Here is a 19,831-nt window from a genome sequence, read left to right as displayed (position 1 = left end):
TATAGTCAGAGAGAAAAAACCTTCCTTTCCTAGCAGCCCACATGAAGTCCCCCACCATGCCAAAGTCTGGAACCTAAAAGCCTTGCTTCTCCCAGAAGCCCCCTGTCAAACCTGAAGCAGGGCCATCCACACACACAGAGTTCCAAGCTAATTGGCTGGTAGCACTGACTGACATGACCCACAGGTGGTAGATATGACTTCCTGATGCCAATCTGACCTTCGAAACCCCAGAAAGGTCACTTCTGGATGCTAAGTCACAGGCTTTCTTTTCAGGCCAGAGCTCACAATGTCCCTCCCAGCAGGGGGTGTCATCCCAATTCTCACACACCTATCAGATTGGCTAATGTGAAAGAAAAGGAAAATGACAAATGTTGGAGGGGATGTGGGAAAATTGAGACACTGGAATTGTGAACTAATTCAACTGTGGTGAAGAAAAGTTTGGAACTATGCCCATAGGACTCTAAAATTGCATATACCCTTTGACCCAGCAATACTGCTCAAGGTCTGTATCATAAAGAGACCAAAGAAGAAAAGGAAAAGGACTAATATTTATTTGTTTTTTTTTGTTTGTTTTTTGCGGAGCAATGGGGGTTAAGTGACTTGCCCAGGGTCACACAGCTAAGTAAGTGTCAAGTGTCTGAGGCCGGATTTGAACTCAGGTACTCCTGAATTCAGGGTCGGTGCTTTATCCACTGCGCCACCTAGCCGCCCCCAGGACTAATATTTATGAAAAAATTTATAGTAGCCCTTTAAGTGGTGGCAAAGAATTGGAAATTGAGGGAATACCCATCCGTTGGGAAGTGATTTAACAAGTTGTGGTATATGATTGTGTTGGAATACTATTGTGCCATGGGAAATGATGAGCAGGATGCTCTCAGAAAAACCTGGAAAGACTTATATGAACTGATATAAAGTGAAATGAGCAGAACCAGGAGAATGTTGTACACAATAACAGCAATTACTGTTTGATGATCAACTGAATGACTTAGCTGTTTTCAGCAATACAGTGATCCAAGACAATTCTGAAAGACTTAACGATGAAAAACCTCTCCATAGCTATGCCCAAAGGGCTATGGGACTGTGCATACCCTTTGACCCAGCAATACCACTACTAGGTCTGTATCCCAAAGAAATCATAGAAAAGGGAAAAGGACCCACATGTACAAAAATATTTATAGCAGCTCTTTTTGTGGTGGCAAAGAATTGGAAATCAAGGGAGTGCTCATCAATTTGGGAATGACTGAACAACTTGTGGAATATGAATGTAATGGAATACTATTGTGCTGTAAGAAATGATGAGCAGGCCGATTTCAGAAAAACCTGGAAAGACAAGTAGATGCTGAGCGAAGTGAGCTGTGCCAGGAGAACATTGTATACAGTAACAGCTACATTGTGTGATGATCAGCTGTGATAGATTTAACTTTTCTCAGCAATATAATGATCCAGGACAATTTCAAAGAACTCATGATGGAAAATGTTCTCCATATCCAGAAAAAAGAACTGTAGATTCTGAATGCAAATTGAACCATACTGTTTCTACTGTTGTTTTTATTTTTTGTTTTTTGAGGTTTTTCCCTTTTGTTCTGATTTTTTCACAAGGTGATTAATGCAGACCTATGTTTAATGTGATTGTACATATATAACTTATATCAGATTGCTTTCTGTCTTGGAGTTGGAACTAAAAATCTTAAAACAAACATTGAAAATTATCTTTACATGTAACTGGTGTGGGAATTTATTTTGATTTGGGGACCCTGCCTTTGGGCTGAGATTAAAAAGCCTTAGGCCCTCAGGGGTTTTTTCCGTGTAAGAGGGGCTCGTGCCCCTCCCCCTCTACTTCAGCTGAGCCACAAAGCCCCTGGGCTTTACAAGACGCCAGGTCAGATGGCTCCCTCTGCCCTGGGGGGATCTACCCTAGAGATCCCAGACTTGTCCTGCCAGGCCCTAATGCAACCCATGTGGAGGTCCCAGGCACGCATCAGGGGGCACGGGCCCCTCGAGAGCCCGCAGCCGTAGCTCGGCCGGCAAGTTAGATTGGCATGTGTGCAGGGGCGCAGGGAGCCCGTGGTTTGAGGAGAGAAAAGGAAGAGATATACTGTAGAGTTAGAGACGCTTTAGGAGGTTGGAGAGGACCGACAGGGCAGGAGAGGACGGACAGAGCGGGGGCTGCTACAAGGATGCTAAGGAGACTGAGGCTATGTAAAGAGAGGGGCTGAAGGAGATGAGAGGTTGGAGGATGCTGGAGCACTAGGAGAATGGAAGAAGTCTATGAGAGAGAAACACAGGTTCAGCAAGGCAGTACAGAGAGGAAAGTTAGACGGTAAGGGGGGGTCAACAAAGTGAAAGGGGCTTGGAATTAGAAGAAAGCAGCTGAGCAGTGAAAGCACAGGGAAGCTGGAGTAAAGGAGAAAAAGAGTGAAAGTTGAAGAAAGCTGGAGCATACCCTAAGGCAAGAGGCAGCAAAGGCCCTTATTATATTAAAAGCAGACAGTTTGTATAATTTGCATTTCTTAACCCTTTTACATTGATTTTTATAAATAAATTCTGCTTTGATTATTTAATTAAGAGGCTTCTTAATCATTTACTTATCAATTTGGGAGTAGTGTGGAGAAAATTTTAAACAGTTCTGACAGATTGGCTTAGGAAATTAATAGCAGTCAGACAGTCAAAAGTCCCCAGATTAGTCCTCCAGTGAGATTAAGTCCCCAGATAGATTAGTCTGCCCTAGTCAGTTAAAAATAATTCTTAAACTGGAAAATAGAATACTTTTATGATTTCTAAAAAACTCTCTATTTTCAAAGAAAACTGATGGAAGAAGCTGAATGTAGATTGAAGCATATTTTTCTAAAGTTTTTTCTTTTGGTTTGTGTTTTCTTTCACAATATGACTAATCAAAACATTTTGCATGATTGCACATGTATAAACTATGTCAAAATGCTTGCCTTCTCAATGAGGGGGGATGGGAGGGAATGAATTTGGAGCTCAAAATAAAAAAATGTTCACAATTGTTTTTATGTGTAATTTGGGAAAAAATAAAATATTAAACAAAAAAGAATTTGGATTATATGCCATTTGTTTGAATATTGATATTACTTTATTGTCTATTGTACCATTTAGCAAAATATAGTTACCTTGATTATCTCTTTTAATTAGTTCTGGTTTTGCTTTTGCTTTTTCTGATATGCTTGCTACCCCTTCCTTTTTTATTTCTGCTGAACTATAATACAATCTGCTCCAGTCATTTTTGTGTCTTTTTGTTTCAAGAGTTTGTTGTAAATAGCATGTTGATGAGTTCTGAATTCTAATTTATTCTTCTTATAGTTGTATTTATACAGTTCCTGGTTTTTGTCTTGGCAGGTAGCCCCCCAAGTATTTTATATTATCTACAATTATTTTTAATGGAATTTCTCTTTGTATGTTTTGTTGCTGGACTTTGGGGGGGTGATGTGTGTATGTGTGTGTGTGTGTGTCTGTGTCTATGCTTTCCTCTTTTTTTTTTGACATTTTATTTTATTTTATTTTTTTAATTAATAAAGTATTTTATTTTTTTCCTGTTACACGTAAAGGTAGTTCTCAACTTTTGTTTATACAAGCTTTCCAATTTCAAATTTTTCTCCCTCTCTCCCCTCTCCCCTAGACAGCAGGTAATCTGATATAGCTTTTATATATATATATATATATATGTACACACATAATAACATTAAACATATTTGTGCATTAGTCATGTTATAAGAGAAAAATCAGAGCAAAATAGAAAAACATCAGCAACAAAAACAAAAGAAATAGTATGGTGCATTCAGCATCTACTCCACAGTTTTTTTTTTCTCCCTGGATTTGGAGATCCTCTTCTATCATGAGTTCCCTGGAACTCTTCTGTACCATTGCATTGGTTGAGAAGAATATAGTCCATCACAGTAGATCAGCACTCAATGTTGATAATAGTGTGTACAATGTTCTTCTGGTTCTGCTCATCTCACTTATCATCAGCCCACACAAGACCCTTCAGGTTTCTCTGAACTCCTCCGGCTCATCGTTTCTTACAGCATAATAGTATTCCATTGTATTCATATACCACAACTTGTCCAGCCATTCCCCAATTGATGGGCATCCCCATAACTTCCAATTCCTTGCTACCACATAAAGAGCAGCTATAAATATTTTTGTACATGTGGGTCCCTTTCCCCTTTCCATGATTTCTTTGGGCAAAACACCCAAAAGTGGTATTGCTGGGTCAAAGGGTATACACATATGCTTTCCTCTTTTAACCAGTGAAAAGATCAAAATTAATATCTTGAATTTCTACTGTATTGGTTCTATAATATCAGTTTTTATGCTGTATTAATTTTATATTTGAGTCTGCATCTGCCTAAAGCCACCTTGCTATATATCCTTGAGTTGAGTTTAGGAATTTGGCTTTCCCTCTGAGTTAAAGATGTAATTAAAAGAAAATTAGTTATTTCTCATACTGGTAGTCCCTGGGATACTTTCAGGACATCTGTTTGTTATCCTTAAGACTCATAAATTAACTTGATTTCATCACCATCACCAAAAGATAGGTAGTTCTTGCCTATTCTTGTGAAATTAAGGGAAATTATAAGAAGACACAAGTCTGGTAGTTTTGATCTCCCAGCAAAGATTAGAAAATACAAATGGGCCTCATAAATCAATTAACATTCCTTAAGTGTCAGGGGTGTGATTAGCCTTATTAGAATGCCATTCCATTTTAGTATAACCAGTTGTAATATTCCTAAACTACAAAGACCTCTTTCTTGTGTGTCAGTTGAGAGAGTCCACTCCTCATCAGGGTCACTGGCTTCACTGACTTCACTGACGTGGACAGTCTGACCCTCTTTGTTTTTTTGTTTTTGGTGAGGCAGTTGGGGTTAAGTGACTTGCCCAGGGTTAAGTGACTTGCCCAGGGTCACACAGCTAGTAAGTGTCAAGTGTCTGAGGCTGGATTTGAACTCAGGTCTTCCTGACTGCTGGTGCTCTATCCACTGCGCCACCTAGCTGCCCCCCTCTTTGTTAACAGTTATATACATTGCTGTTAATAAATTGATTTTGCTGCAAGGATGTATGTCAGTCTACCTTATTTAAGTTTGACACCAATTCAGAGGAGAGTGAGGTTTATTTTCCCCTCTACTATCTCAGCTCTTCCTTGTGTGCCTCTTTTATGGAAGGTAATTTTCCCCATTCTTCCTCTCTCTTCCCCTTTCCAGTGTATCCCTCTTATTTTTTGTTTTTGTTTTTGGGAGGCAATTGGGGTTAAGTGACTCGCCTAGGGTCACACAGCTAGTAAGTGTTAAGTGACTGAGGCTAGATTTGAACTCAGCTCCTCCTGACTCCAGGGCTGGTGTTCTATCCACTGCGCCACCTAGCTGCCCCTGTATCCCTCTTTCTTGCCACTCTTTTTATTATTTTTTATTTTTTGAGATTATCGCAACAGAATTGAGTCACAGATGTGTCTTCTCTTTTTGAAGCCTCTATCTGCTTTAATGATAATGTTTTTAGGAGTTACATGTATTTTCTTCCCATATAGGAATGAAACAGCTTAACCTTAAAAAAATCCCTTTATTATTTCCCTTTCATGTTTACTTTTTTTGGGGGGTGGAGGTGGGGCAATGAGGGTTAAGTGACTTGGTCACACAGCTAGTAAGTGTCAATCATGTTTACTTTTTTATGCTTCTCTGAGGTCTTGTGTTTGAGTGTCAGTTTTTTTATTCAGCTCAAGTCTTTTTGTTAGCTGTACTCAAAAGTTTGCCATTTCATTAAATGTTCTTTTTTTTTTTCCTTTGAAGGATTATACTGTTTTGCTGGGTATCTTATTCTTGGTTCTGATCCTCATTCCTTTGCCTCCTGGAATATTGTATTTTAACTCCTCTGCTCATTTATTGTGGTAGCTGCTAAATCTTGCATATTCCTGACTGTGGTTCGGTGATATTTGAGTTGTTTCTTTCTGGCTGCTTACAATATTTTCTCCTGGACCTGGGAACTCTGGGATTTGACTATAATATTCCTGGGAGTTTTCATTTTGGGATCTCTTTCAGGAGGTTGTCAATAGATTTCAGTCTTCCCTCTGGTTCTAAAATATCTGGGCAGTTTTCCTTTATAATTTCTTGAAATAGGATGTTTATGCTCTTTTTTAAAACATGGGTTTCACTGCTGGAGTTGTGAATGGATCCAACCATTCTGGAGAACAGTTTTGGAACTATGCCCAAAGGACTGTATAACTGTGTATACCCTTTGATCCAGCAATACCATTGCTAGGTTTATATTCCAAAGACATCCCCAAAAAGAGAAAAAGACCTATTTGTACAGAAATATTTATAGCAAATTTTTTTTGTGGTTGCTAAGAATTTGAAATCAAAGGAATGCCTATGAATTGGGGAATGGCTAAAAAACCCATGGCATATGATTGTGATGAAATATTATTGTTCTATAAGAAATGACAAGCAGGATGACTTCGGGAAGCCTGGAAAGACATGTATGAAATGATGTATAGTGAGGTGAGCAGAACCAAGAGAATGTTGTGCACAGAGACAGCAATACTGTTTGATGAAGAACTGTGAATGACAAATGCTAAAACAGTTCCCCATCCTGTGCCTACTGTCAACATAGAAGTTCCCTATAATTGGCTTCTGAGTAGTTTTTTTTTTAAGTATTTTATTATTTTCCAGTTACATATAAGGATAGTTTTCAACATTTGTTTTCACAGGATTTTTAGTTCCAATTTTTTTTTCTTCCCACCTTCCTCCCCAAGACAGAAAGCAGTCTGATATAGGTTGTGTATGTACAATCACATTAAACATATTTCTACATTAGTCATCTTGTGAATGAAGAATCAGAGCACAAGGGAAAAACCTCAAAAAGAAGGAAAAAAAAACGCAGTCCAAAATATGGTTCAATTTGCATTCATAATTCACAGTTCTTTTTTCTGAATGTTGAGAACATTTTCTATCATGAGTTCTTTGAAACTGTTTTGGATCGTTGCATTGCCGAGAAGAACCAAGTCTATCACCATTGTTCTTCACACAATGTTGCTGTTACTGTGTACAGTGTTCTCCTGGTTCTGCTCCTCTCAATCAGCATCAGTTCATGTAAGTCCTTCTGGGTTTCGATGAACTCCTGCTCATTGTTTCTTACAGCACAATAGTATTCCATTACATTCATATACCACAACTTGTTTAGCCATTCCCCTATTGATGGGCATTCCTTCGATTTCCAATTCTTTGCCACCACAAAGAGAGCTGCTGTAGATATTTTTTTACATGTGGGTCCTTTTCCCTTTTCTATGGTCTCTTTGGGATACAGACCTAGCAGTGGTACCACTGGGTCAAAGGGTATGAACAGTCCCATAGCCCTTTGGGCATAGTTCCAAATTGTCTGAGCAGTTTTCTAATCCCCTTAACTTCTCTGGGTGGTGAGAGCACCTGAAATTGCTGAAACTGCCCCCGCCGCCTTTGCAGGGCCCACATGTTGTGTTGCTGCCATGTCGTGCCGTGCAGTTGTCAACCCAGTGTCACAGACCACCCCTTCTGACCTAAGTTGTCTTGCATCGACAAAATGTCTCACCCTGACCTTTTGTTGGCTATACTCCTCCTGAATTCACTTTGACTTATTATTTTAAAGTTGTTAGGAGGGGAATACTGGAGTTTGGCTGTAAAGCTCCCTTTACTCTCCCATCTTGGCTCTGCCCCTTTCCCTTTTATTTTGTTTCTTAAAAAAAAATTATCCCGACCTTAGCAAAGAATAAAGTAGGCATTTCCACATACAGAGTGGACCAGATTATAATGGAGCTGTGGTTGTCTTATATATAGCTTGTTTTCTTTTTTAAAAATATAAGTTCGGGGGCAGCTAGGTGGCACAGTGGATAGAGCACCAGCCCTGGAGTCAGGAGAACCTGAGTTCGGATCTGGCCTCAGACACTTAACACTTACTAGCTGTGTGACCCTGGGCAAGTCACTTAACCCCAATTGCCTCACCAAAAAAAAAAAAAAAAAATATATATATATATATATATATATATATATAAGTTCACCCTGTAGCTTTTAGAGTTGTCCTGCTTATCTTTGCCTCTCTCTGATCTTTCTATTCTATTCTCTGCATTAAAAAAAAAATCTCAACTCCTTTCTTTCTATTTCTCTTTCTTTTTTTGATTACAGCATCTCTCTTCCCTCCCATCCTCTGACATTCTTTTTTCTCCCTCCCCATTGAGGGTAAAAAAGAAAAGCAATCATAACAAATATACATAGTTAAGCAAAGAAATTCTCATATAGGCTGTCTGAAAAAATATATCTTATCCTTTGTCTCAGTCGATTCCACGGAGTTTTATTTTTGCACTATGTCAAGAAGTGGGTAGCATACTTCATCATCAGTCCTCTAGGATATTGTCCCATTAAATAGAATCCTCAAATCTTTCAAGATTATTATTATTTGGGGGGGGGCAGGGCAATGAGGGTTAAGTGACTTGCCCAAGGTCACACAGCTAGTAAATGTCAAGTGTCTGAGGCTAGATTTGAACTCTGGTCCTCCTGAATTCAGGGCCAGTACTTTGTCCACTGTGCCACCTAGCTGCCCCCAAAGATTATTTTTCTTTTTAATGTTGTTATTGTATTACTGATTATCCTGGTTCTGTTTAGTTCACTTGGCATTAGTTCATATAGGTCTTCCAGGTTTCTTTGAAAATGAATTTTGTCATTTCTTAACAGTGCAGTAACATTGCATTTATATCACATAACATAATAGCCATTCTTTTTAACAAAGATTACCAAAGAAAGGAAAAAAAGACTATTCAGCAAAACCATCCAATACTGTGACTACAGTACATTTTGACATTTACTTCTAGTCTCTTGCCTCTTCAATGATGGGAGGGAAGAACATTTACTTACCTGTTCTCTAGGACCAAGTCTGTAATTTGACTCAAAGGTCATAATTAAATAGCATTCATTTTCTTTTTTTGCTTTTCCATGTATATTATTTTCATATTTTGTTTTCCTGAGTCTATTTCCTTTTTGCTGTATCACTTAATAAAAACCATCCCATGGTTTTTGTATTCTTCCTTTTTATTGTTTCTTATAATATTAATCTGTTACTTTTGTGTACCACAGATTGTTTAGTCATTTCCCAAATTTTTGGAGCTTGATTTATTTCTAATTCTTTGCTACTATGAAAGGCGCTGCCAAAAAAAAAAAAAAAATATAGTACTTCCTCTCCCCCCCCCCCCTTCACCTCTTTGGGGTACTTGCCAGTCAGTGAGATCTTTGGGCAAAAGTTATGTTAGTGCAATTCAGAATAGCTTTTCAGAATGGTTGGGTCGATTCAGAGCACCACCAACAGTGTATTTGTGCACTTGTCTTCCCACAGCTCCTCCAACATTGATTATTCCCACTGTTTTTCATCCTTGCCAATTTGTTGGGTGTGAGATAAAATCTCAGAATTGTTTGGATTTCACTTTTCTTACTATTAGTGTTAATAGCCTTTCGTGTAGTTATTATGTTTTTGATATTTTTGAGAAGCATTTAAAAAAATATCCATTATTTTACCATTGGGGAATTACTCTTCATCTTATATGTTTGTGTTAGTTCTCTATATTTGCTATTAGACCGTTAGATTTATTTGATGCGAAAATTTTTTCCTATTTGACAGTTGCCCTTATTTTGGTTGCATTGATTTTGTTCATGTAAAATTTTTCCAATTTAATCCAATCAAAATGGTCTATTTTATGTTTTGTAATAGCCTATATTCTTTGCTTGAAAATTCACCCCAGCCATAGTTGTTTGTTTGTTTGTTTGTTTGTTTTTGAGAGGCAATGGGGGTTAAGTGACTTGCCCAGGGTCACACAGCTAGTAAGTGTTAAGTGTCTGAGGCTGGCTTTGAACTCGGCTCCTCCTGAATCCAGGGCCAGTGCTTTATCCACTGCACCACCTAGCTGCCCCCCCCCCCCCCCCCCCGCCATAGTTGTAAAAGGTACCTAATCTAATTTTATTTTTTTGAGGTGTGGTCTTTTATATTCATGTTTCATATCCACTTTGTATTCCCTGTAGTATGTAGTGTAAGATATTGGTCTAAACCTAATTTCTACTAAACTGCTTCCTTGCTTTCCTTTTAAAAAGTACTTTCATCCCCCAACGTTCTTATTTTCCTGCTTAATCAAACATGTAAGTCAGAGTTTAGTTGTTTCTGATTCTTTCTTATCTAGCCTGTTCCACTATCTATTTTTCAAATGGTATTAGATAGTTTTCTGACAGTATCAGATAGTTTTGATGATTCCTGCTTTTGAATGTTATCTGGAAGTAATAATGCCCCCTCAATCCTTTTCTCCCTTCATTATTTCCCTTGAGATTCTAGAACTGTTGAGTCTTCAAATGACTTTTATTATTTTTTTGTCTAGCTCTATGAAATACTTACTTGGTAGTTTGATTGGCATATCATCTGTAGTTTTTAATCATTTAAAAAATATATGCATGGGGGCAGCTAGGTGGCTCAGTGGATAGAGCACTGGCCCTGGAGTCAGGAGTACCTGAGTTCAAATTCGGCCTCAGACACTTAATACTTACTGGCTGTGTGACCCTGGGCAAGTCACTTAACCCCAATTGCCTCACCAAAAAAAAAATATATATATATATATATATATATATATATATATATATATATATGCAGGTATATTTTTAAACTATTATTATTTTTATATTTGTGCTGCCCAACAATTAGCTTTGAATATTGTTTAAAATATTTGTCATTCATTATTTCTCTCTCGAGTGTTTTATATTTGTATTTCTATAAATCACAATTCAGTTTCAAACAAGGTATTTTCCTTTTTTTTTCTTGGTAGAGAGCAGCTACAACACTAGATGAAAAGATTGAGAAAGTCCGAAAAAAACGGAAGAATGAGGTGAGAAAGAAGGGCAGTGTGATTTTTTTTTTTTCCCAATCGTTAAACTCCCAACTTTGCTACCTACCCAGAGTCCCACAGTTTTCCTTTGATGCTTTAGTGTGGGTATTTTTGTGTGTAGGTTGGGGCAAAGAATGTGCTTCTTCTAATGTGTATTATTAATTATTTAGAACCCACATATAACTAATAAGACAATTGACCTGAGTACTTATTTTTATTCAACTCCAGATTTTTCTATGAATATAAGGTTTTGATTCCTTTCTCAGGAAAAAGAAGCCAAATCTGGGAAAACAGTAGCTGAGAAGGATGGAAATGAAGGTCCTGAAAAAGAAAACCAAGATGACTCTGAAGGAGAGCTTGAAGAAGAAGAGGCAAAAGAGGAAGAATCAGAATCAGAGTATTCATCAGCTGAAGAAAACATCCTCACCAAAGCAGGTAAATGTTATGTTGCTCTTTTGCGAAATGAATTGGAAAAGGATGCCTGTTTCATATGGTACTTTCTTTCCTGGTTGGCTCCTTGTTGTATTAAGAGGTTTTGTTTTTGATCCTGCTTTCTGCTCTCCATCCAGTACTTTGCCTGGAACCTTGTCCCTTCCCCTATTATTAAACCCTGTCCAACTGATTTATATATCCATCTATGAGATAACTTTCTTTGTGTGACTGAGACTCATTTTGGGTAAGAAGTCCTTCAATTCCATTCTAGTTCTTTAGTGTGCAGGAATAAACAGCAAATAGTGCCTATCCCACATAACCATTATTGTTCTCCCTTTGTAGATACAGTGAAAGTGAAGAAAACAAAGAAACAGAAAAAAGGAGAGAAGGTGATTATGGTTTTGGGAAATCCTGATGCTTTAAGTCCTTGAAGACTTTTTGATCATGAAGGGGTTATTTGGCTTATATATCATCACTATTATGAAAATAGACCTATTGGTTGCTGACTTCAGATAGCCTTCTGTTTTTTTTTATCTGTAGGAAACAGGTTTTTTTGAAGATGCCTCACAGTATGATGAAAACCTCACCTTCCAGGACATGAATCTGTCTCGACCTCTCTTGAAGGTATAAGGCCGTTGTATGTGTGCTCTAGGCATGACTAGATATAGGTTGGCTTTGGGCTGGGCATAAGTATTTGTTTTTGGCACTATGTAGTTTATAGGAATAGGAATATTCATTCCCCTGTGTCTAACTTAGTTATATATCTCTTCAGGCCATCACAGCCATGGGTTTCAAGCAACCTACCCCTATCCAGAAGGCCTGCATACCTGTGGGGCTATTAGGGAAGGACATCTGTGCTTGTGCAGCCACTGGGACAGGTAAGAGGTTTGAGAAAAAAGTAGGTTGAGTGATGTTGTCTTATTATGAAAATTGGGAGTCTCATTTGACACGTGTGATAGCTGTGCGTAAACCTTTTTAGTTGTTATCATCAATATTGGTTTTAAGTATAAAATTCATAAGTACCCCCAAATATTCATCTGGATGTGGGGTGTATCTCTACAGTGACATCTCTTTGATTTGTTTGTTTGGGTTTTTTTGGGTTTTTTTTTTTTTCGGTAAGGCAATTGGGGTTAAGTGACTTGCCCAGGGTCACACAGCTAGTAAGTGTTAAGTGTCTGAGGCCATATTTGAACTCAGGTACTCCTGAATCCAGGGCCAGTGCTTTATCCACTGCGCCACCTGGCTGCCCCAGTGACATCTCTTTGAAAGGAAAAAAAATCACTGAAATATTTATATAAAAATTTAAAAACATTTGTTTTTGTTCAAATATAGCTGTTTTATTTTGAGCATAACTACTTCCAAATGTTCTAGTTTTTAAAATGGGGGTAGTAATAGTATTTCCCTCACAGGATTCTTGTGAAGATCAAGTGAAATAATGTATGTAAAATGTTTGGCAAATTGTAAAGTACTGTCTAAATGTCAGTCTCTCTTTATCTTTGTTACTGTTATAGCATTATTATTATATTATGTTGTATTCAGATTTCATACAAGTCAATTTTGGGAGGCCAGAGCCATTTTTTTTGAAACTTTATAATTTTATATACAGTAGACAGTTCTTGTCTAGCAGTACTTTATTCACTACCCTGTCCAGTCTTTTCTTTAATTGCAACCAGTTGGTTTCTAATAGTGCTAAAATGAGAAGGCCATTAAATTCATGATATAAAGGGTACATATGAGAAAGAAAGTAGGTTTCTAACTACATTTTGGGGCTGAGTATTAATTGTCTTAAGTTATTTTGTATTATCAGGGTTTTTTCTTTTCCACTATCAAGAGTTCTCAAGAGTTGATGCCCTTTCCCCTTATCAGGAGACACTCCCTTTATCATGTGCAGACCAGCATATACTATGAGTAAGACTGTGCTGCTCTTCAGCCCTCTCTTTGCTTCCCATTATCTTCTCTCTCTTCAGGTAAAACAGCTGCTTTTGCCCTTCCTGTCTTGGAGCGTCTTATCTACAAACCTCGACAAGCTCCTATAACCCGTGTTCTTGTGCTAGTTCCCACCCGAGAGTTAGGCATTCAGGTACACTCTGTTACCAAGCAACTGGCCCAGTTCAGCACTGTTACCACCTGCCTTGCAGTGGGTAAGTTTCCAATTGAAATCTGTAAACGTTAAAAAAGTTCAAATTCTGAAGTAATTCACTGTATTTGTTAGTGAAGAAGCACTCAGTGTTTGGTGGGGCCTTTAGTGAAACTCCAAAAAAGATGTGGTTCTTTTTCTTCCAAAGGAATTCTGTTTCCTTTTATTTTTGTACTTTTGCCACCACCATAAAGGAAAGACTTTGACTTTGTAGCTATAAAACACATGGCATCATTTCCCAAGGTTTGGACTTCTTTAAACTTCAGCCCACCTCAGACTCCCAATCCTACTCACGTTACCAACTGTGGTGCAGCTTTATTATTCTAGATGGTTATTACCTTAGTTGTCTTAATGTATACATTTTGTCATGATTAGTTGATAACAGGGATAGATTAAGGGTGAGAAATCAGGTCTCCTGCCAATGATTAATTGTCCTATAGATTGTCTTTTCCTTATTAATGACAAGTACTTATGAATTTTCCCTTTAGCATCTTAGATGCTCTGCTTTTCAGATAGTGTCTATTCTAGAGGGTCATGACATCACTGGGCTCCTTTTCCTTAGGTGGCTTGGATGTGAAATCCCAGGAGGCAGCTCTTCGGGCTGGGCCAGATATCCTCATTGCTACACCAGGCAGGCTCATTGACCATCTCCACAATTGCCCTTCCTTTCATTTGAGTAGTATTGAAGTACTCATCTTGGATGAGGCTGACAGGTAAGTTACAAAGCTTGGGGTTCTGGTGACTTTGGGATCTTAAGAACCTGACAGCCACATTTGTAACTCATATTCTTCCTAGTTTCCAGGTCCACTTTTAAAGAAATATAAAATTTTATTTTGACTTTCATTGATAAGTATAGATATTCAAACATATAAACTGGATTATATGAAAGTAGGAAGAAAAAGAAGCATGTGGGTTTGAAACCCAGCAAAAATAAGAGGGTATTGTAGATGTGTCAGAACCTTGAATTATTAACCATTAATCCAATCCAAGAGGTCCATGTATTGTTTTTTGTTTTTGTTTTTGTTTTCAGTGCAATGGGGGCTAAAAGTGACTTGCCCATGGTCACACAGCTAGTAAGTGTCAAGTGTCTGAGGTCAGATTTGAATTCAGGTCCTCCTGAATCCAGGGCCAGTCCTTTATCCACTACGCCACCTAGCTGCCCCCGATCCATGTATTGTTAATGTAATACTTCCTATATCATCTTTATGTCCCTAATTCTTTTTGATCACTTTTCCTATGCATATTAAGCTGATTTTTTGCTGTTATTGTTGCCTTTATGAGATAGCATGGCAGTGGATAGAGAGCCATCTTCAGAGTTAGGAGGCACATACCATCTGTCACTGGGCAAGTCACTTTATTATTCATTGCCCAAGCACATCTTTTATGACTCTTAGTGGCACAGAAAATGTTACTCTGTATTGGTAAAGGGAGTTTCAATACCAGAATAGGAATTCCTTATACCAGTAAAGTTTCAAGTCTGACAACACCACATGCAGTTGCACTGCCTTCCCCTGCCCCCTTTCTCCCCAAACCAACTTGTTGCTTCTGGTTCTGCTTTTTCTCTCTCCTGCTTTGCATTATTTTCTGTAAAGGAAGCTAAACAAATCCAACATGTCAGGATACCCTGTCATAACACCCTTATTAGAAAACAGACAGTTATGGAGTTGTTATTTGTGTCTTGCTCTTTGAATGTTATTTAAGTATTTATATTTTAGATCTTTGCATTTAGGTCTTCCTCTGCCTCAGTTTTCCTCTTAAGTCTTTGATTTTTAGTTTTTTGAGGGTGAGAGCTCAACTTGTACTTGTCTCATGGTAGTCCTCTTTTCCCAGGATGCTAGATGAGTATTTTGAGGAACAGATGAAAGAAATCATTCAGTTGTGTTCCCACCATCGCCAGACCATGCTCTTCTCAGCCACCATGACAGATGAGGTGGGCCTCTCCAGTTCATCTCAGCATGTGTAAACTCAGGTTGGCATGCTGAAGTATCTGGTGCCAGGGTTGAGTGAAGGGGATTGTCTCAAGGGGCTCCCCTTTTTATAAATGAGCTAGAATTTTTTCATGTCTGGCAGGTGAAAGATCTGGCCTCAGTCTCACTAAAGAATCCTGTCCGGATCTTTGTGAATAGCAACACAGATGTAGCTCCATTCCTAAGGCAGGAATTCATTCGAATCCGACCTAATCGAGAAGGAGACCGGGAAGCCATTGTGTCAGGTGAGGCCTGAAGAATTAGAGTGAAAGGTTTAGGGGAGGCTTTTTGAATTTGTGGTGGTGGGTAATACTATGACAGTCTCTTGCTCATGGTCTTTCTCTCTTTCCCTCAGCTCTTTTGACACGAACTTTTACAGACCATGTGATGCTATTTACCCAGACCAAGAAACAGGCTCATCGTATGCACATACTTCTAGGGCTTATGGGGCTGCAGGTGGGAGAGTTGCATGGGAATCTCTCTCAAACACAGCGTCTGGAAGCCCTAAGGTAAAGATATGGAGTTTCTTGGGAAAAGGACGCAGGAACTTGACAAAATTCACACAAACCTCCTGAGGTGGAATTGGGGAAAGGCAAACTTTCTCCTTAAGATGTAAAGCCCCAGTATCAGAAATCGAAACAAAAATCAAGGTCTTCTAACTTTGTGGTCTCCAGTAGTTAGTGCTCCCTGTTTAACATTTATTGGGTCACTCTGATTCTTTCTATTCTTCATTTCAAGGCGCTTCAAGGATGAACAGATTGACATTCTGGTGGCCACAGATGTTGCAGCCCGAGGACTAGACATTGAAGGTGTCAAAACAGTGAGACAATCTTTCTGTATATTCATGAATTAACTTTTATTACTGGTTGGGAGCCTTGTTTTCCTTGTTTCTCAATCCCCCTCAGTCATAAGGCTGACTTTGCCTCTGTTATACTTAATTTCTTCCTTCCAGGTCATCAACTTTACAATGCCCAACACCATCAAGCATTATGTGCACCGAGTAGGACGAACCGCCCGTGCTGGCAGGGCTGGACGCTCTGTCTCCCTTGTGGGAGAGGAGGAACGTAAGATGTTGAAGGAAATTGTGAAATCAGCCAAAGCACCTGTGAAGGCCAGGATCCTTCCTCAAGGTAGGTGCTCTGGATAGCTTTCTATCAGGACTATTTCTTCCTTTATCCCAACTGTCTTGAAGAAATAGGAAATTTGACTCTTGGGACAAAAAATTGGTTTGCATTTTTCTCTGCTTTGTAATTGTCAACAAAGTTACAGTAGGTAGAAGTAAAATATCTCTTTTATTCTAGATGTGTCTATTTCTTTGGATAAAAACTATACTTCCTATTTATTATTCTGATTGAGATGAGAGAGGCTTGGACCTATCTTTTTCTTTTAGCCTTTCCATTTTCATTTTAGCTTAATTAAATGGATCTGTGAACTCATAATTGTGGGTAATCCTTTAGGTCACAAACCATCTGTGTCTTCTCATCCTGTGCAAATCTTTATCTTCCATAAGAGGTCTTTCTGTGTGTGTGGTTTTTTTTAGAACGTTAGAGCTACCTATATACCATTTAGGTTGTCCATCCATCCCTTACTCTTTTTTTTTTTTTTTTGGTGAGGCAACTGGGGCTAAGTGACTTGCCTAGGGTCACACAGCTAGTAAGTATCAAGTGTCTGAGACCAGATTTGAATTCAGGTCCTCGTGACTCCAGGGCTGGTGCTCTATCCACTATGCCACCTAGCTGCCCCCATCCCTTACTCTTACTACATGAGTGGTCGAGTTCTTTTTTCTAGTTATTTTAATAATGCCTTTTATGCCATTTCTGTGCATCATTGTTGATTATCTTATATCTTCTTTATCCCTGATTTGTTTGTTGCTCTCTCACCTCACTTAGATGTAATCCTAAAATTCCGAGACAAAATTGAGAAGATGGAGAAAGATGTATATGCGGTCCTGAGACTAGAGGCTGAGGAGAAGGAGATGCAGCACTCAGAAGCCCAGGTAAGCAGCAGGAAGAAATAGGTTCTTTACTTTTGATAGGGAACCCATTTTTGTTGGTCCTGTTTTGATCTTCTATCTAGTAAGCTTGATATCTGCATTGGAATCAGAAACCATCTTATGTGACAGACTCTGTTCACTGATGTTGTTTTGTGGGATAATGGGTATGCTAAAACAGATTTCCTTTATCACTAGCCAGTAATCTTGGGCAATCATGCTCTGCTTTACTTTTTGTTTTTCTTACAGATAAATACAGCAAAAAAACTCCTAGAGAAAGGGAATGAAGAGCCAGAGCGGACTTGGTTCCAGAGTAAAGAAGAGAGGAAGAAGGAAAAAAGTGAGTTGTGTGATTAGGCTCGCCTGATATATTTTAGGTTCTTAGTCACTCTCTCCATAAGGGAGAACAAGAATTTGTAAATGACAATTGGGGGGAAAATGATAATTAGCGACTTTCCATGAAGCAATGTTTTTTACTTTGTGGTTGTTGGCTAACTTTAAGATAGAAATCTTATTGCTTAGGAAACAGTCCTTGAATTTTTGTGTCCTCTTTCTTTAGTTGCAAAGGCCTTACAAGAATTTGACTTGGCTTTAAGGGGAAAGAAAAAAAGAAAGAAGTTTTTGAAGGACTCCAAGAAAAAGGGAGAAATGACAGTGAGTTGGAGTCTAAATGTCAAGATCTGGGGAGCTTGGTGGGTTACTGTTGTTCAGAACCTTACTCACATTCCATCCTCCTCTACAGCCAGAAGAAAGGTCTCAGTTTGAGATTCTAAAGTCACAGATGTTTGCTGAGAGATTGGCTAAGAGGAATCGTAGGGCCAAGAGAGCACGAGCCATGCCTGAGGAGGAGGCAGCCCCGGGTAGGCAAACATTGTATAATCTCAGGCCTTGGTGGGTGTTACTACAGCCTGTGAAGGGATGAATCTGATCAGGTAAGAGTGGCCATTTATTTCTTGGAATAAGAGTCATTCTTCCCCTGGTCCTTGGTAAATCAGGCAGGAATGTTGTTTAATACCCAGCCAGGATGCCACCACATCGATTTGGGCTAAGTGCATTTAGGAACCTAGTGAAAAACACATTGAAGTTTGCTTCAAGGTAGTGTCCCCAAATTTGTAACTGAATCTTTCCCTTTATAGCCAGGAAGCAAAAGAAGGTGAAGAAATCTGTGTTTGATGAGGAACTTACCAACACTAGCAAGAAGGCTTTGAAACAGTATCGAGCTGGGTAGGATTTTAAGTTATTTTTTAAGTTATTCATATTGTGTAGACTCAGTATATGTATACTGCCTTACAATTAAAATGGTAAATTTAATGGAAAACGTAGGGTAGCTTGATAGTTGCCGAAGCTCAGGAGTCATGAAGTTTAACTTACTGTTGTGATCACGTTTTTTGAGTCTGCTGTATATCTACTTCTGGCACATGTGAGCACATAAGATTGTCATCTTAACTTTAATGCTGACATTTCCCTACATGTAACAATTTCCAGAAGTAGATAAAAGTTTAGAACTAATTAACTAAGTTAAGACTAATCTCTAGACTTCATGTCTCCACTCTGATTATGTAGAAATGAGAAATATAATTTTTACTAGGTCTATTACATAGACAAGCCAAGGAGAGAATCTTACCTGGATGGAGCTTTCTCCAAGAGACAGGTTCTCTCTCTTCTCACAACATGAAGGTTGCTCTTTTGGCTATTGGGAACAGTTGTGGAGATGAGAAAATTGTCCAGTACCTAACATGCTACACGATTGCTATGTTGGTCACAGCCCTACCTTTGAAGAACGGAAACAGATGGGATTACTCCGCCCGAGGAAAGGAGGAAACTTCAAATCTAAATCCAGGTAAAAGCTGTCAGCTTGGTGATTGAATATCTTGGCCCCTCTTCAAGTAAGTAGAATATGACCAGAGTTTTGCTGATTTCTTTCCACAGGTACAAGAGGAGGAAGTAACAGTAGTTACCTGAAGAAATACTTAAGGCTTTACCATTAATCCCTTCCCAGGGGAAATGTAATTCCATTGTTCTTTTTAATTGTAAAAATCCTCTTTTAAAAGCTTTATTAAAACCGTCTCAGTAGTTTGCGTTTATTTTTAAGTAACTGGTTTTTCTTTGAGCATCTTTACCCTAAAGTTTTCTTGCTGTGTAACCTTTCCATGCCAGATAAAAACATTCTTAACACTCCCCATGTTGTGGAATCAACTCACCTCAAACAATGTAATTGCATTTCTTTCGTAGGGACTGGGAATATTGTGGCAGTTAATCTGTACCGTAATTCTCCTAAAAGGAGATGGGGATTGAGGATACTATTCTTGCCTGAGAAGGGATATAATTCTTTTATTCTTCATGATAAAGGTTGTGGACAGATGAAGTTAGCTTTATAAAAGGAAGCAGTACTGGAGGAATCTTTGACTTATCCC

At 38.6% G+C, this 19,831-nt stretch overlaps 1 protein-coding gene across 1 annotated transcript in view; it reads left to right on the top strand.

Annotated features, from left to right (window-relative positions):
- DDX27 (DEAD-box helicase 27) overlaps window positions 1-19,479 on the top strand; it is a 28,860-nt gene extending 9,381 nt beyond the window's left edge. Inside the window, exons 3-21 of the mRNA XM_043988190.1 lie at window positions 10,832-10,891; window positions 11,158-11,326; window positions 11,666-11,712; window positions 11,864-11,947; window positions 12,096-12,201; window positions 13,291-13,464; window positions 14,023-14,173; window positions 15,291-15,390; window positions 15,531-15,672; window positions 15,783-15,936; window positions 16,166-16,247; window positions 16,380-16,557; window positions 17,317-17,423; window positions 17,667-17,757; window positions 17,977-18,071; window positions 18,160-18,277; window positions 18,554-18,641; window positions 19,183-19,257; window positions 19,347-19,479. Of these exons, the coding sequence (XP_043844125.1) occupies window positions 10,832-10,891; window positions 11,158-11,326; window positions 11,666-11,712; window positions 11,864-11,947; window positions 12,096-12,201; window positions 13,291-13,464; window positions 14,023-14,173; window positions 15,291-15,390; window positions 15,531-15,672; window positions 15,783-15,936; window positions 16,166-16,247; window positions 16,380-16,557; window positions 17,317-17,423; window positions 17,667-17,757; window positions 17,977-18,071; window positions 18,160-18,277; window positions 18,554-18,641; window positions 19,183-19,257; window positions 19,347-19,365 (2,040 nt within the window). The 3' untranslated portion in view covers window positions 19,366-19,479. The remainder of the gene's footprint in view (window positions 1-10,831; window positions 10,892-11,157; window positions 11,327-11,665; window positions 11,713-11,863; window positions 11,948-12,095; window positions 12,202-13,290; window positions 13,465-14,022; window positions 14,174-15,290; window positions 15,391-15,530; window positions 15,673-15,782; window positions 15,937-16,165; window positions 16,248-16,379; window positions 16,558-17,316; window positions 17,424-17,666; window positions 17,758-17,976; window positions 18,072-18,159; window positions 18,278-18,553; window positions 18,642-19,182; window positions 19,258-19,346) is intronic.
- Window positions 19,480-19,831: the final 352 nt, after the last annotated feature.

This window comes from Dromiciops gliroides, chromosome 2 (genome assembly GCF_019393635.1).
Source record: "Dromiciops gliroides isolate mDroGli1 chromosome 2, mDroGli1.pri, whole genome shotgun sequence".
In the NCBI taxonomy this organism is placed as follows: domain Eukaryota; kingdom Metazoa; phylum Chordata; class Mammalia; order Microbiotheria; family Microbiotheriidae; genus Dromiciops; species Dromiciops gliroides.
Note: the sequence above shows the minus strand (reverse complement) of the source record. Positions and strands in the feature narration are given on the sequence as shown.